At 46.7% G+C, this 18,056-nt stretch overlaps 1 protein-coding gene across 1 annotated transcript in view; it reads right to left on the reverse strand.

Moving 5' to 3' along the window:
• Positions 1-18,056, reverse strand: part of NEO1 (neogenin 1) — a 199,360-nt gene that overhangs the window by 12,072 nt on the left and 169,232 nt on the right. Inside the window, exons 19-23 of the mRNA XM_044660264.1 lie at positions 12,512-12,706; positions 12,062-12,094; positions 9,158-9,226; positions 4,878-5,025; positions 727-965 (exon numbers count right to left, since the gene is read on the reverse strand). Of these exons, the coding sequence (XP_044516199.1) occupies positions 727-965; positions 4,878-5,025; positions 9,158-9,226; positions 12,062-12,094; positions 12,512-12,706 (684 nt within the window). The remainder of the gene's footprint in view (positions 1-726; positions 966-4,877; positions 5,026-9,157; positions 9,227-12,061; positions 12,095-12,511; positions 12,707-18,056) is intronic.

Raw genomic sequence — 18,056 nt, forward strand, 5'->3', positions numbered from 1 at the left:
GGAGGCAGTATGGAGGCGGCAGTTTTGAATGCTTACAAGCGCGTGGTCTAATGATTTTATCTATCAACATGGCTTTAATTAAAATACTAATATATATTATTATACCAGCCTTTATCATTTTTAATTCTTACAGACACTGAGTTCCCCAGCCTGTGTGGAAGCCTTTCCTCCAACTTCTGAGGGGTGGCACACCTTTCCCAGGTTCCCCAATTTCCTAGGGGACCCCCTCAAAGTCTCACAGTATGAGTGGCTAACAGTGAGAGAGGAGGGGATTGCTACACTGATTCCACCTTAGTCCCTTAGCTTTATCCTCCTCATCCTTAGCCTCCATAATACAATGCTTATCCTCTTCAAAAATGGAGCTTTCACAGACTATATCACCCTTGAAACCTTTTAACTCTGAATATAATCCAGACCAAGAAGATTCTAGCTGAATCTCAATGGAAATGAGGGAGAAGATATGAGATCTCTTTCTTTAAATACAACTTTGGTAAGGTTAATCTTGTTAATTAAAGAGACCAGGGAAACTCCTTGCAGGCTCATTACTTATTTACATTATTCCCAGATCAATCAAAGGAAAGTTCTGTAACCATACAGATTCATTGGACATTGGCAAAAAAGTCCCAAACCAAACCAAACCAAAATAATTCTATAAAGAACTGAAGACAATTTTAATAAAACCTACACTCACAGAGTGGGAAAAACCCTTTCACTTAAAAATAGTACCTCTATATGAATTCCGTCTTTGATGGATATTGCTGTCCATGGAATTATCAACAGGCGTAATATCTTGAGAGTTTCGTGGGATTGGGGTATCAGTCATGATTGGGTTTGGGTCTGGAGACTTATCAATGGGCTTTAACTCCAGCCTCTCATGATGGATCCAAAGGTCAGGAGGTTTGACATCTTTGGAATTTCCTTTGTACTTATGGGAACCGTTCACAGATTTGCAGGCAGCTCGTTTCCTATGGCAGGGGAAAAAAAAATTATAATTAGAAAAATAATCAAAACTTTTCTGTCAATAACAAAAAAAATAGGTTCTTATCTTTAATATATAAATATAAGATTTGCCCATTTAAAACAGGTTTGATCAACAAATAGGACTGGCTGTTGCAGTAGAACTGTTGTTTATACCATATAGAGAAGTGAAAATTCCAGATTAGAATTAGTGTTAGAAGGAAAAATGTTTCAGTGGGCCTGGACAATGGATGAAATGACCTAAAATTCTTAAACGAAAGTTGACTCAGAAAGGATTGGAAATGCTTAAGAATGAAAATCACACAAAGAAACACTTAAGAGTAAGGAGAAAAAGAAAGATTTGGACTCACTGGCTAAGTTAGGTTTTTAAAAGGCCATGTTCAGGAGATAGAAAAAAAGATGGGGAAAAGGAGAAAGGTACGAAAGCAGAATACAGCTGTGAGAAGTGGGAGACAAACACAATGTTGATGTGAACTGACACAAACATGACATAAATCAATGTGAAACCAGTTCTGATACTCTGACCCTCTAGTCCCACTTCTGGGTATGCCCCCAAGGAAGGGAGGGTTTCACATGCACCCTCCCTTCATATTCATAATGGAGCTCTAGAAAACAGTGTGTACACATCAATTGGGAAATGGCTGGTTGGTCAAAATGTGGCCAGAGAACCAGGAGGAGGATGGCACAGTGAATGAAGGAGCGTCAAGAAAAACTGATGCGGAGAGACAGCAGAATTCAGATTATTTATCATGTCTAAACAGCAACAACTAATCTTTCTGATGACCACCTGCTTCCTGCAGTTACACTGTCACTGTTATGTTAAGATTTAAATTCTCTGGAGACTCTCTCTTAATTTATGTGTATTTATTATTCTAAAAGTGGGTCAGAGAAGGAAAAGGCACCAGTCACTGGTGGCCGGCTGTTCCTTTCACAAGCCAGCGTCTCGCTGGATAGCAGGTGTGTCGGGGAGCTCTCTTGGGCGGTTCCCAGTCTGACCGTGTGTGGCTCCCTCGGCCACGGCTCTCCCGCACCAGCCCTCTCCTGGGAGCCCCTGTGAGCTGGCTGCCTTCCTTCCTGTTCTCTGCTCCCTGGGCTGTCCCTCTTCTGAGCCCCTCTGATGTGTGTCTCAGTCCAGCCTCAGAGGACCGGGAGCCAAGTGCTCCGCTGTCTGAAGCAATCTGCTGGCAGAGAAGCGCCAGGCTTTGTTCTTCATTCAGTCAGAGTGGGCCATTTCAAACTCAATATGAAACTCTCTCTCTTAAAACTTAAAGTCAATCTTGGGGTACAAGTAAAAAGGGAACAGGCTAGAGTAAAATTTCCAAAGTTGGTTTTAGGGGCTGTGCACAGAGCCAAAGGCAGAGGTGGGATTTGAACGTGGGTCTTCCTGACTAGTTCAGGCTGCTTCTTTGTGGTGGTAACAGAGAAGGCAGAACCACTTAACTCTCCCTCTGTCACAAGGATCATCTCTGGTCTGGACAAGGCTGAACAGAAATGGTGGCCAGGAAGCAGAAACCAACATACTCAGGGGTCTCATGGGAGGTGAGTGGCTGCTCCGCACATCAAGTCCCCCACTCAGATGAATGGATTCCAGGGATACTGAATGGAGGGGGATAAACCTGCTGGGCCACCATCAGGACCAGAAAAGATTAATGTTCAATTTCCTTGAAGGGTGAATGCAGCAGAACCCGAGTCTGGAGTTTCTACGTGCCTGGTTGGGGATCTGAATTGTCCTGCGTGGCTCCAGAAGGCAGACTTAGGAGGAATGGATGGATGTTGCCAAGAAGCATATTAAAGTCTAACATAAGGAAAAACTTCCTAATTGTCATCTATCCCAAAGTGTATGAATAGGCTCCCCTTCGCTAAAGTCTTTGAGCAGTTGGTATGGTTTGGTTTAATCTGTCTCTGAATTCTCTTCTGAGATTTTGTAATCAGTTTTTTAAGACAAGGGACACAAGTTAGCTGGGACTGTAGATACATATGTATATGTTATTTATTCTTTAAAAAAATTATGAACTTAATGCCAAAAAACCTGAATGTTTCACATACAAAATAGAACAGAAAAATAGGATTACATGTGAAACCACAAATCTCTAGTATGTAAATCTTGCTTTAAAAAAGTATAATTAATAAATTCAACTGTTCCTTGCAAAGCTTGATGGTTTATGTGTGTTTCCTTCTGTTCTCTTTTGTGCATTAAAAAATGCTTTTAATAATCTTCTTTGGGAGGCAACATTATTGTTAGAAACACTCCCCACCTGTTATTGCCTTCTGACACTACCTACAGTACTTAGTCTTTTAATTGGTACTTCTTAATCTATAGGCTATACAGATATTATCCAGGATACCTGATATTAAAAAAAAAAAAAAGCATGATGGATATGACTGTTTGATCTCAGGTCTGAAGTAGAAAATAGAGTCCAAGATTTTAACTACTGACAATGAAACTACAGTAAATATTTTAAGTTTGTAGGGACATAGATATTCGAATCTGGATCAATAAATGTAGATGTCTCCTGAAGAAAGGGTTTAGAGTGGAAACTAATTTAATTTTAAAAACTTTAAGAAGACAGAGGAAGGGAGGGTCAGATATCAGAATATATGTCAAAGCAGACCAAGAAAAGGTACATATTCTCTTCTGGGGACTTATTTTAAGACTAGAAAGAAAAAAGAAGGGTGCAGAGGCAAAGAGAATAATAGCAAACAAAACAAAGAGAGATTCAAAAGAACATGGCTCAGAAAAAAAATGATGTGAAGCTATCACTGGTGACCATTTGTGGGGCTTCTAAAAAAGAAAATCCTTTAAAATCATTATTCACATAAACTGAGCACATTAAAACAATCTTACTGCAGTCTCACAGAAAAAGGCCTCTGGGCCAGGGGCATCCTAATTATTATTTAGAACAGCAGTTCCCAAACTTTTTTGGCCTACTGCCCCTTTCCAGAAAAAATATTACTTAGCGCCCTGGAAATTAATTTTTTTAAAAAATTTAATAGCAATTAATAGGAAAGATAAATGCAACCTGTGGCCATCACTGCTTCCTGGATTGCTGCAGCACCCACCAGGGGGCGGTGGCGCCCACTTTGGGAATCACTGATTTAGAAGAAGAAACTGTTTTTTATATATTTCAAGCACTTTTAAGTAGCACACACAGAATTACTAAAGAAGGATGCTGGGCAGTGGGCTTAGGTATATATGAGGTTTTGGAGCAAAGACACAGTTTGAAAGTTTCGGTCACTGTGAACCAATCTGAAGCCAATTTCTCTGTAGATTCAATCGATTCTTATAAAGGGACCAAATGACCAGATCATCATGCTGAAATGCCCAAAACACTTCCTGGCGCTTACTGACGAGCACTCCCCACCTCTTAAATATCTTCGTTCAGCTCCTACAATCACACAGGAGGCCACTGGAAGTGCCAATGACATAACATTTAGCCAACAATTTCTAACTGGTGTGCTAATTGTATAGAGTTTGTATTTATTAATACAAGTAGTTCTCCCAAGTAGCTCTATTAGAAATAAACTGTTTCTTTAAAAATATTTTAAAATTAATTCATATTGGCCATTAGCACATTAGTCACATTCTTACGGATTCATCCGTTTTCTTGTTTTTTTTTGGCACACTTTATGAATGTGTATACAAAGAAATGTATAACAGATCTAACAATATTTAAAGGATATTAAAAAATTTCTTATCGAATTATTTGGGAACAAAAATTTTGATTTGCTATTTCCTACTTAACTTATTCACAGACATGAACTTTGTTGCTCCTTCACTGCCCCCCAAACCTACTGACTGAAGTAACTCATAGTCAAACTGTACTTCAATGAAAACGGTGCCTTTTCTTCTCTCTGGTCCCTCGCCCCCCTCCCCTGGCCGTGCCCAGGACGGAGCTCACTTTTTCTGGTGAGAGGTCGTGCGGCGGGTGCAGAACACGGCGATGATCACCACCACCACGATGGTGATGACGCCGATGGAGACGATGATGACCAGGAGCATGTTGCTGTCCAGAGGGGAGGTGGGGCTTCCGTGGGGGCTGTTGCTGCCTGCAGAGAGACAAAGGCCGGGTCATGCGTGCAGAAGGCATCCCTACAGAGCCCCACGGGAGCCGCCCGTCGAGGCTGGCCTCTGCTGGCTCTCAGAACACCCCTCAGGACAATAAAGAGGCTGCAGCGCGCGGAGGGCACTTCTGTTGGCTCCCCCCAACCTCCAGATAAGCGAGGCGGCTGCTGGAAACAGCATTTCCGTCTGACAGCTTTCAGGGGACGCGGAGGCAGGGGAGGCTGATCTTAGACTGGCTGAGGGGGAAACAGAGGCTCGGAGGGCTCCTGAGGCCACTAAGCCAGGAAGGGGCGGGAGCCGACTCCCAGGCTGGCGCTTTGCTGCCCTCAACGGCCATCGTGCCGAAGAGGCACCTGCTCAAAACTAAGACAAGCACCCAGTCCAAACCTTCCCTCCTTCCCACTTTCCAACAGACAAAACGGGGTGTTTCCTTTGACTCGGCCAAGGCGGCAGGCGGCAGCCACGGAGGCGTGAAATGGCGGAACAGTTCCTGATCTTCACCAGAAGGAAGAGCGCCTTCCCGACGGGCCCCTGGGCTGAGCCACACGCGGCTCCGGCCATTCTCTGGATGCCTCGTGCGACCGCGAGGCTGAGCTGTCAAAGACCTTGCTGGAAGCCTCCAGAGAAAGCCCGGTGGGCCTCGGCTCCCAGGGCGGGATCAGGCCTCTTCCTGGCCTCCTCCCAATACAGCCTCCACATGCCGCCAGCTTCCTGCTTTTCTGAAGAGTCCCCGAGGCTCCCGGCCTCCGCTCTCACTTCCCAGGGCCAGATGTGCCTCCCACCCAACGGAGGAGGCTGTGCTTTGCAGGCTCCGGCCCATCTCTGCCAAGGTTCCTCCCGGCCGGCCCTGAATGCGCTGCGGCCTCTCTTCCCCCGGGAACCGCTGAGGCCGACCTCCACATTCCTGCTCCAGCCCCCGCAGTCCTCCCTGCCTTAGCCACGTGGCATTCCAAAGTCCTGGCCAGGCCATTCAGGGCCCTTGCATCCCCCCCCCCCCCCAACAGCTACCACCTCCGGGCCTTTATCCACACCACTGGCAAAGCCTGAAATGGCAGCCTCTCCCCCTCTGGAAAGGGCGCCCGAGGACTTCAAGGAAACCCTGCAGCCCCTCGAGGAGACAGGACTGCGCGTCTTCGGACGTCCTGGACTCCTTCCTGTACCGGCTGCTCACTCGGCTTGCAAGAATGAACGTGTATTTCAAGCACGGCAGGCCCTGATGCAGAGAGGAAGGCCCGGCTGAGGCCGGGGACGAGCCCCGGGACAAGAGTGTGACCCCCCCCCCCATCTCAGCAAACCTCCCCAGGCCAGGCGATGTCCCAAGCGCATCGGCGGAGGCGCGTCCCTCACTCTTGGGTGAGAGCCAGGCAGGCGGCGAGCCGCAGCTGTGAGGAGGGAAGGACCTGGCAGCCGCCGGGCCCACGAGGCACACACGCTGGGGCTGGAAATGCCTCCTGCACAAGGAGGAGGCGGACGGGAGACCAGAGCGCTCTGGGCCCAGGAGGACCGCAGGGTGCCAGGAGGGGAGAAGAGCGCAGAAGAGCCCCAAAGGCAAAGGGAGGCCCCTGGCCCGCCCCGGCCCTGGCCGCCTCTTCTCTTGCACTCTCGCCATCGCTCAGTTTTCTTCCTTTTACTGAGCTGCTTCCGGGCCGCCTCCTGTCCCTGCTGGGTCGGCGCACGAGGCGCAGCCGTCTCTGGGGGATGGAGCTCGGCGCAGAGGAGGGGCTCCGGGATGGCGGCCCTCCTGGGCCCTCAGCACACCCGAACGGCTTCGGCCTGTTTGCTAATGTCTGGCCTTCCTCCAGGAGGTGTCTCTGCCGGCCTCCAATGAGCCTCTAACAGTCAGCCCGGTTGAAGGGCCCCCCTCGGGAGCCGTCAAGGCCCAGAGCAGAACTCGGGGGGCTGCTGGCACGCCCATTCTGCCGTTCCTGGTCTCCCCCCGGGTGTGAGTTGGTCTTCTGGCCGTCTGTCCCTCCAGCAGAGCGCAGCGGCCAGGGAATGTGTGTGAGGCGAGGCCGGGGCTCCAGGGGCCTCAGGCCTGCCCTGCTGGCTGCCCTCCTGTAGGGCCTCTGCCTGGCCCAGAGGCTGACCCGGCCTGACCCCGGCCTCCCTGCAGCCCTGGCCCAGGGCTCCGCACCGAGGACGAGATGGAGGGAGCCTCTGCATTCCGAATCGCCTCTGGTGAGCCCCTGAAAACAAGGCGGTCCTGACCCTGGAGGTGTGGGGGGGACCCCAGGCCAGGGGCAGGGACGACGCGGCCCTCCGAGCCATTCCAGAGTGTTGGGAAGCAGCAGGCAGGGACCCTGGGGAAGGCCCTCGCCTCTCCCTGTAAAGGGGGGATCGGCAGCGCCTCACACCGGCTAAGATGGTGGCGGTGGTGTTCCTTTTGGAAGGCTGGATGTCTGGCCGGGCAGCTCAGCCTTCCATCTGCCGGCGCTGGGACGTGGGCAGACGCTGCGTCCGGGGACTTCCCAAGGGGCCCGGCTCGTCTCTGCACGTCTGTCCTGTCAGGCACAGCCGGGCACCGTGACGAGAGGTGGGGGCTGCCACCATCTCCATTTCACAGTTGAGGAAACTGAGGTAGGCTAAGGCGAGGGGCCGTGCGGGGGTCACTCTGCTTCCCCCACGTTCTCTCCGGGTCTCCTGTCGTGGCCCTTCCCATGGCCTATGCCATAAACGTACAAGTGGCCGAAGGGGCTGGGCTCCCTTAAGAATTGCCTTCACACCACTGGTCAGGGGAGGAGAGGCCGAGCTGCTCTCTGCCCTCACGCTCCCTCCCCTGCCATGGCCTCTGGGCCAGCCTCCCTTTCTCACTTACAGATCTATCCGTAGAGCCAGACTAGAGCTAAATCTCTACTATTTAAACACTGCAGCAACTGAAATGGCACATCCGGCCTTTCTCCCGGAGTCTCCCTCTTCTGATGTGCCCGGGGCTGCCGGGCAGGCCGCCTCTTTCCAGGCACCAGGACTGGCCCCTCTGGAGTCGGCCTCTCTTCTTGGTTCTAACATCCCAACTCAAGCCTCAGCCATTCTCTCTACGAGGTCTCCTGCCTCCCTCCCCGGCTGCCACCACCCTGATTCGGGGCCTCGTCACCCCGTGACAGCCTCCTGCTTGGTTTCCTGGTCACGGCCATCCCTTTACAATCCACCCTGCACTCACCTGCCCAAACGCTGCTTTCCCGGTTAATAGTCTCCAGGGGTTCCCTGTGACTTCCAGGACCAAATGCAAAGTCCTCCACCAGCATTTAATGCCATCCCAACATGGCGCCCCCTTACTTCTCCGCTTCTACCTTTCGCCATTCCTCTTCCTACAGTCCTGAGGCCGGCCCCATTGGCTTTCTGGATGACCCTCTGTCTCCCCTCCGAGGGCACTACTTTTCCTTGTTTTTGTCTGGAGAAGGCTTTTCCTCCTCACTGCCACCTCCTGGACCCTCCACGAGGACACCCCCCGCCCCCATCAGGAGAGGCGCTAAAGCGGGTTCTTCGTGGTCATGGACTCCTCTCCACTCGGATGGAGCTTCTGGACCCTCTACTCAAGAAAAGGCTGTTTTTAAGAATTTATAATAGAGAGATTAGTGAAAATAAAGATCTGTTTTTCCCTCCATCCAAGTTCATGGGAACCTTTGAAATCTGCGGGGAAGGGCAGCAGGGGGTGCCACCAAGCACCAAAGAGAAACGTAAATAGGAGGGGCTGAAGGGCCAGGTTTGCAGCGGAAAGAACGCTGGCAGCCAGCTAAGAGCCTGGTCTTCGCTCCAGGGTGACCTTGAGAGAGCCACAGAACTCCCTGAGCCTCTGTTTCCTCCTCCACAAAAAGCGAGTTAAGCCTCGCCCTGCCTACCTTCTGAGGGCCCGGGCGGGGATGGCTAAGGGAAGATCCCAAGGAGAACCGGGGTCTGAGTCATGAATCCAGGAATGCAGCGACTGAGAGAATTAGGATGGGAACTCAAGCCTTCATCTTAATTTAATAAATGTTCATGTGCCCATTGATTAGGATGGAGTAAGTTATCAAATCACTTTGGACATGCTTACATCCAGACCTTCTAAATTTAAGAAACAGAAGAACAACAGACTCCTGAACAATTTTATGAGATACTGAACTAGTGGAGGGAAGGTTTTACCGCTCATCGGAGGCTTGTAGTCAGATCCTGTGTCTGGAGGTCGGCTTCCTTTTCCCGAAGACCCTGAAGCTGAAGAAGAAACCGATTAGTAATTTATCGAATTTTACACAACCTAGTGACTGAATGACTTCTATGCTTATTTTTTACTCAAGGAAACAAGGAGTGTATAATAAGTGTATCATTTTCTATGTAATGGAAATTATATAAATTTTACATGTATTCTTCTCACATAAAAGCTCCATCACCCCAATATTGGGAAGGAAATTTCTGGCACTGTTTGGGAGAAATTTTATGTGGCCACCACACATTCTATAAAGATTTACAGGAAATGAGACAGTCCTTATTAGAAAAGAAGCTATTTAGTATAAAAAAGAAGCAAAGTGCTCACTTGGCTTTTCCCTAAAAGAATGTGTCCACCTCCAAAAGGGGCTCAAAGTACTCTAATTTAAATAATGAGCAAGTTCACTTCAGTGTGGGCTAGTCTTTTTACCCAATGTTTCACATTCAAAATCAAATGTACTTTGGATAGGATAAGGAATATAAATACAAGTCTGGTTCATTGTCAATCCTCCAGTCCTGATAAGTTTGTCAAGTACTGAGTCTAAACTTGGACAGGGAAGATAAGGAAAGTCTCTTAGGATCAGCTGGAGGAAACCACATTGATGCTCACTCTAGTGTAGGTAATCCTGTTTTCTTGGGAAGAACATTATATAGGGGCTTGTCAAAGAAGGACAAGGTCCTTCTTTCTTGTAATCCCCACCCCCAATTTCATATTAGTGCCATGTCTCTAAAACTCAGCTAATACACTCTAAATCAGTTAAATTCAACCGAGTAAAGCAAAGGAATCATTAGAAACCAGTTCATGGACCAATCTTGATTTTTATACTGAGTTAAATTATAAAAGCCTTTATTCTGCACTTTAACACCTGATATTCCTGATATTACTTATTTAATATCTCAGAAACCAGTCAACTAGTGTTAACAGACTTTGGAGGCTTGATAAAAATGCAAAGTTAGTCATCTGCGATAACAGATTTCCATGCATAATGAACCTAGAAAATAACACCCTCCCCAAAAAACTTCACATAGATTGAAAGCTGCAAGTTTCAAAAGTCAGGAAGAAAGAACAGGTTTGTAGAACTCAAACTTGACCAGAAATGTAAGAAGCTAGAATTCCTGAAAATCAGTGAATACCTGGGAAGTGGAAATCTGGCCTTGAGAATGACAGAAAAAGCTGTCTTTGAATTACTTAGTAGAATAAATCTGAGAATCTCAATGTTTTCCATTAGATTAAAGTTACAATTCTATAACATATATAGAAAGAAGAATTAAAAAAAATTTTTTTGGAGAAATGGGGGAAGTGTTTTAGTGTTGGAGAACTCACTCCTCAGTTTTCTTCTTTCTCTCTCTGATGTCATCACTTCTGTTGTCAGCTTCATTCTGCTCCCCCACCTTCCCATCATTTTTTCAAAATACCATTTGGCAACATTTTTTTCTGCACTTTTTGCAGTATGGTGTGCTCAATCAAATGCCTCCCTATTTGCTTTAATAATTGCAACCTTTAAGGTTATAATACTGGAATTTGTTTGGTGATAAAAGGAAGTATAATTTGAAGCTCCTATTCAGAGAATATCAATTAAATAAATTATTGCTGAAAAAAGCTCTTTGCCAGTTTTATTACTCAGCAAACTTAGTATTCTTTGTCAATTTTAAAATTAATCTAAAGTTCCAAGGGAGCACCCAAATCCCTTATTGCCATCTTCCAAATATGTTGTCAAGATTCTGGCTAATGTTTGAAGGAAGGGAAGAGTAATTACAAACTGTTGTTCTGTTATACCAAGGCTAACAAAGCTATCTATCCCTAAAACAGAATTTAGGACTCTGAAACGTGAATGCTTTTCTTCAAGACTCTAAGCTCCAATTCTTACTCACCTCTGATAAAACAAAAACATGGTGCTATTATTCTGAATTTATTATGATCCTGTAAGCATTTTAGAGGCTAAGTTGCCAAAATTCAACCTCTTGTCCTCTCATAATCAATATGAGACTTAAATGAACTTAAAAAAAAAAACATTTCCTCAGTAAAAAAAAGACTGATTTAAATACAGGCATCATATAGGCACTTTACTGAAGATGTCTTGCTAATTATTCCAAGATGACTGAAATATGGGACTAAACTATCTCTTTGTTCCCTTTTAAATAATCCTTGACCTTGCTTTCAAAGTTATCTGATGTCTCAGTGAAAAAGCTAAGAAACACAGCTCTGAATTGAACATATTCTGATGGAGCAATAAAAGATCATCTTTTATACATTCAAAGTAAACTTTAGGAAGCTCAAGTTTTAAGTTCTGAGGTTACAGATTCACAGACTCATAGATACAGAGCTAAAGGGAACCCCTGAGGCCAAATAATCCAGTCCCCCTCATTTTAGAGAAGCAAACTGAAGCCTAGACAGGCTAAGTGACTTAGGGAGGAGTGTCAGGAGGAGGGAGAAAGGAGGTTTGGTTCCATTTTGATGTTGACAAACTCTTGCACAAGGACATTAATAAACCGACAACGCACTAAACATTACAAAGGAGTGCCGCTTCTAGGGTGCAATCGGAGCCCCTGGACACAGCCCTGAGGAGCCATCCTGTGATCTGGGCTCCTGCACCAATGCTAACTGCCAAACTTCTGGAGCGGTCACTTTTCCATGGGCCCCCTTGACAGAGAGAGCAGTCCTTATTCTCCACACACAAAGAGGATTTCTAGCTTTCTGCTGGAAATTTCCTGCCGCTCTCAGAGCCACGGACACAGGCTCATGTCTCTGGACAAGCAGGTGTCGGGTCCTTACAAAATGAGCTGTCTGGAGAGAAAAGCCAACAGGAGGACAAGAGAGAGAATGGGGGCTCTCGGCTCGTTTACCTTGGTCATTAGGCATTTTGTCAGAGGAGTCCGCTGCCAGGTCAAGCACAAGGAAGAAAAACAAGAGCAAAGTCACCAGGGTGAAGGCAGGACAGGTGGGAGTTCTTAAAGGGACAAAACAACAAAGGAGGAGCAAAGCCCCGTATCCGTCCGCATGGCCGGTCTACACTCGCCTCCGGCTTGAGCCTCGTCCTCCCCACAACATTCCCACCTCCCCAGGTCACTGCTGTGCCTCGGCTAACATGGAACCCTCCATCTCATGGGCCACCAGAAGATTCCAGGGAGCTCTGTGAACGTTGGGGCTTCCGTCGTGGCAACGGAGCCGCTGGTCACCCCGAGACGAGCCAGCACGCGGAGCTCGGGACAAGGTTCTCGCACTTATTGCTGAGAGAAGCACAAGACATTCCCTGAGCGTGCTCTGGAGCCGCGCGCCGAGCTGGGGCCCTTTACCTTTGGGGGTTCGGAACTGGACCGCTTCGGACATGGGGCCCATGCCCTTGGAGTTGCGCGCCTGGATCTTGAAGTAGTAGGGCGTGTCGAGGGTCAGCTCCTGGATCTGGTGAGTCAGTCTGTTGCCCACCACCGGCTCAATCACCCAGTCATGAATCTCGGCATTCACATCGGTACTGTAGTAAATGATGTATCCTGCCCAAAAGATTTGGGGACAGAAGAACTCTTAAGGCACTTTTCTCTTTCTGTCAACAAGGAGCATGCACCTAGGCCGGCACCTTACAGACATCATCTCACTGTTGCCCCAGAACCACCCCGTGTGCTAAAGACTATGGGGATGGCCGTCCTCATTTTACTGATGAGGAAATAGGACCAGAGGGTCAGGGGAGAGAGGATCAGGACTGTACAGCCAAGAAGTGTCAGAGGCAGCAGTCTAAGCTATTCTTTCCTGACTTCAAGTGCCATATTCTTCCTACTGTCTCTTCCTCTAAAGATGTAAATCTAAATATCTAAGAGAAAGAGAAATAAATGTAATTTATTCAATGATTAAAAGAGAATTTCATAAATCTGCTCAAAAACAATTTTAAAGTCAATGATAAAATAAGTAAAACAAGAAATGAGGTCATCAGCTCCAGGTATTGTCTCTGAAAATAATGTGACAGATGGGGATGATACAGAATAATTTTAAAAAATACATGTCTTTCTTTAAGCTAAAAGTCACATGACCACATTTCAGTACTAAATGAAAAAAATGGCTTAATTTCTAGGGTAAAACATTTAAAATGTCAGTTTAATTCAACAAACTTTTAATAAAAACCTACTATTTGCTAAATACTATGAACCTGAGATGAAAAAATGATCTAGTCCCTTGCCTTCAATGAGCTTTAAATCCAGTAGAGAGAAAATTTTCACAAAACTTTCACAAATAAGTAAAATGCAAGTTATAATGCTATAAGCAGAGAACAAACAGAGGTGGATGAACACTTGAAGAGGGAAGGAGTCCTTTTAACAGAAGAGAATCAAGGAAGACTTTGGGAGGCCATGGTGTCAAAGGCAAGTCTGGCAGGAAGGCAAGATGAAGATAAGGTAGGGTGTCCTGGACAAATGTATTTAGTTAAGGAAGGCAAGAGGGTATTAGGGAATAGATAATAGTCCAGTTTGTCCAAAAAAGATACTTGAAAAGAGAGTAGAGAGAGTTAAGGTTGGAAGAGCAGGCTGAAGACAGACTATAGAAGAAGGTGAAGCCTATGTTTTGTTCAGGTAAAAAGGCAGACAGGTATGATTATGAGAATTGTCTGACAAATTAAAAATCATTGAGAATTTCCCTATTTCATAATTTTTAGAGGGGAAGAGAAAGGAAGGGAAAAGAAGAGGGCCAAGGCTTGTGGTTGTTGTTTCACCATCATTCAATATGTTCTTTTACTCTTTGATTTTCCAGGTAATTGTAGAGTTAATTCTGATGTCTTGGGCAAAAAATTGATGACAAGAGGAGGTGGCAGACAAGGCAAGGGAAGAGAGAGAAAGAAGAATAACATCATGCCCTGTTCTACTTTAAAATACTCCACTGGGGCTTTGTTATTTAAAAAGGAAACAGTGCAATTTTTCTTAAAATCAAAATTTATGGAAAACTTACACTAAAATTTAGCAATGGCCTAAGACACTGAAAAGAACTATGGCAAAATGCCAACACGAAATGCCAACTGAATAGGGAGAAAATGCCAACAAAATCTTGTCTGTAACTCAAGGTATCTTTCTTTCCAAGAGCTACTTGGTGAAATGTCCTCAGCTATTTATGAATTCCACCAGAGGGCATTCAGCTCACGTGATCCAGCTATACAGAGAAATCTGGTCTTTTTAGTACCTGTTCTATCAAGGATTTCCTTCTGCTTCACTGGGTTCAAGCATTACAATGGGCATTGAAGAAGCATAATGGAAACAAAAGAATCTGCCTCTCTATAGCTGTCTCCAGTCTGGGAGATGCAAATAAAAAAAAAAAACCAACACAAAAAATACCACTTTGTCCCATTCTGGTTATAAATGATATCAACATTCAGCCTACAGAAACCCAGGTACTGTTCCTGTTCCTGAAAAGAATAATTAATGGCACCAAGTTCCCTTCGCAAAAATCACTTTTTCAGAGGAATAAATGAGGCATACTATAAATTCCACAAGCCAGAGAAATGAGATGTTTTTATGTAGAGCCTGTAAAGAAGAGTCTCCTCACTACATGGCTATCTCTGAAATCAGAGGGCCAGATTCTGTGGGTCAGAGGTCTAGTGGAAGGCATGTAGCTTAATACTAAATGGAAATGCAGAGCAATTGGAAGCCCAAGATACGGGGGAAACAGTGAATTTAAAATACGATCTGACCTTCTGCCTAGAATCCTCTCTGAGGGTTTCAGTGCTACTTTACATGAAGGAAATTTTGAGGGGTCCACATGGACCAATGGTGAGTGTGACCAGGGACCAAGACTTGGGAAGAAGTGACACAGCAGCTCTTTGTTCAATTCTTCTTAGTCCTGGGGAGTTAATCCTTGGAGTTGGGTGCACAGATCTGAGCATGAGAGCTGTTGTGAGGGTTATTTAGCAATTAAGTAATAGTGTTGGACCTAGAAGGAAGGGCTGGAGGATTCCAAGATGAAATGAAGGAGCAGGAAGTGGGGCTTGTGCTCTGAGAGAGACTCCATTAGTGGTTGGGACATAACTGTTGCTAACCCTGGGAGATCTCAATTAGGGAAAAACTGCATCCAGATTCCCTGGGATCCTGAGAGAGGTGAAGGCTTTCAGCAGTGGACATCAGACATGCAGAGCACCACCAAGTGGGGAAGTGGTTTGTGATCTGGTGGACAGCATTGCAAACTCACTCTCCCTATGTCGGTACCTTGGATCACCTGGTGGAGTTGGCTCTTGGCATCCTGTGACCATCCTTGGATTTACCATGAGACCCCAAAGCCACCCTCAGGCCCTTTTAGCTGAGCTGACCATACCTGGCTGGAACCAGGTTTGGAGGAGCCTTCCCTGTGACTTCAGTACTGCTTCCTTTGGGCCCTGCCTGGCTTTGGTCAATTAGGATAGTGTAGTTAAGTCCTTCCCTGCCCCTGTGGTTTGCCCTTAGGTTTCAAGTGTAGAATCCCTTATTCCATCCTTTATTTAGTTACCTTCAATTAAACTGCTATATACTTTACCTTTTACCTGCTGGTGACTGTTGGGCCAACTGCCATTCCTGTGTCAGTTAACAGCTTGGCAGTAAACCCTGGTATTCTCCCTATCCTGGTTGGTCCTGTCTCTCCTTCAACCCAGTGTACCCACAAACCATTTAGGTTACAATTTAATAATGATAATGTCCCTGGTGCCTCACCATTACAGAGCCCTCGCAGCTAATCCACACTAGCTAAGGGGCTCCAGACCACCCCAGCGGGCAGAGGGCATGTGCATCACAGGCTCCTACCCATCTCCCACTTAGAAATTAAATCAATGCTCTCATACTGCCATCACACCTGGAAAGGAGTGTTAACTGTTTACTCAATCAGCGTGTTCTCCTAATGACTTCCCAGACACTCCTCTGCCTGGTTGGCACCGCCGCGGCGTCCCTCTTCTACTAGGCCAGCACTGGCTGTCCCTGTGACTCCTCAGCCTGCTTTACCAATGCTCTGGCATTCATTTATTCATGATCCGGGTCTCTGAACTTTGGGCAGACTTACAGACAGAGGAAAGAGGCATTCATAGACAGGCTCCAGTTTAGGAGCCAGGACATAGCAGGACCTCACTGGGCACTTAGTCCAGCATATTCATTTTTTGCAGATGAAGAATGAGAGGGGGCCTGAGGGGCTGTCCAAAGTCACAAAACGTATCAGAAGCAGAGGCTAGATTTGAATGCAGGTCCTCCAGATCCCAGTCAAGAAGCATTTGCTAAACATCTCTTCTATGTCAGGCCCTGTGCTAAACACCCAGAATAAAAAGAAAAGCATCCACCAGCCCCAGTCAAGCCATATGCGGGATCGACAGGAGGTCCTCCCAGAGGGAAGGTGCAAACACCAAGGGAGATGAGGAACAGCTTCTGGAAGAAAGAAGCTGGAGCAGCCAAGGGGAAGGAGAGAAGTCCAGGAATGGGGGAGAAGTAGTAACAACTTGTGGATTCTGGAAACTGAGGTCAGAATCATTGGAGTGTGGAATACATGGGGGGTAGTAAGGTAAGAAGAATGGAGTCATAGGAGGTGACCAGGTTAGGACTTATGTTTGATCCTGCAGGCACTGGGGAGCTACTGCAGTTAAGGGGAGGGAGATGTGGCCAGATGGTACTTTGGCTGGGCAGAAAGATGGACTGCAGTGACTCGAGGCAAAGGGGAGGGAGCAGTGGAGAGGTGCCAGGATCTAGGCCCGGGTGGTCAGGGCTGCTCTAGGCTGGAGGCCATGAAGGAGGAGAGAAGGAGACATGTACAGGAGGCATTCTGTGAGCTGGGCACTAGAGAAATGAACCAGTGCTGGGAAGGGGCCAGGGGAGGCCCTGGGAAGGTGCCATGAATCCGTGAGTGTAAGCAGACAGAAAACGTATGGGAAGAAGGGAGTCGTCAATGGGAGAAGGAAAAGCGTGAGCACTGACCCAGCTGGAGTGAGGAGGGAGGACAAGGTGGCAGCCTGCTTGGGTCCCCATGATGCCCAGCCAAGTCTTCCCAGGGCTGTGGGAGGCAGGCAGTGTGTGTCACTGCACGGGTCGTGGTACCAGGAACACAGGGGCTGGCCCAGAGGGGCTGAGACCCTCCCCTCTCCACTGCACTAGGCTGCTTCTTCCAGTTTTAAGAGTATCAAATTCTTACAGCCACTTCATCCTCTCACTCTCCACCTCCCTTCCCTTACTCCTCTCCTATGCCTTCTTTGGAATATCTCAAGTATTTTTGAGAGAACAACTCCAGAATGCTTTATCACCAATGTCCCCCCTGGCCTGCTTTGTTCTAGGAATCTTAGCTTATTCCTTCAGGGGAAACAAGTTAGTGAGATTAGTTGGCCCTCAGTTAACAAGTGAGGCTTAGGAGGGCAGGGTTCCCTCAAGTGTTAAGGATTTAATAACTAAAGGGAATAGAGAGAGCTTTAGGAATCTCCTGTAAACATTAGGCATTCAAAGAATTTTTTCTTTGTTTTCAAGAAGAAAACAATTTAGCCTGACACAGCTGTATAGAAATGGAGTCACTTTATATTGGGTTATTACATAAACCTTCTTATATTCTAGGTTGCTTTGCTATGGGGGGCTTGAGGTGAATCCCCAGGGCTCAGGATGGGTACCCTTTGCAAGAATGCAAGACTCCATAACAGCTCAAAAATAAAAAGAGAAATTTATTAATTTGGAATTCATGTTGAAGTAGCTAGGAGGACAGCACAGATGGGACACTGCCTCCCATTGGAGATGAGTTCTGGCCTTTTTATAGTCTTATAATAACAGGGGTCTATGTGACAAAGGATGAGATAATGCAGGGCAGGAGAGGGGATGTCCTAGATACAAACTGATGGTATCAGAGTCCATCTTGGAATCTAGGGGAGAAACTAAGGAGAAT

The sequence above is a fragment of the Gracilinanus agilis genome, chromosome 2 (assembly GCF_016433145.1).
Source record: "Gracilinanus agilis isolate LMUSP501 chromosome 2, AgileGrace, whole genome shotgun sequence".
NCBI classification, from domain to species: Eukaryota; Metazoa; Chordata; class Mammalia; order Didelphimorphia; family Didelphidae; genus Gracilinanus; species Gracilinanus agilis.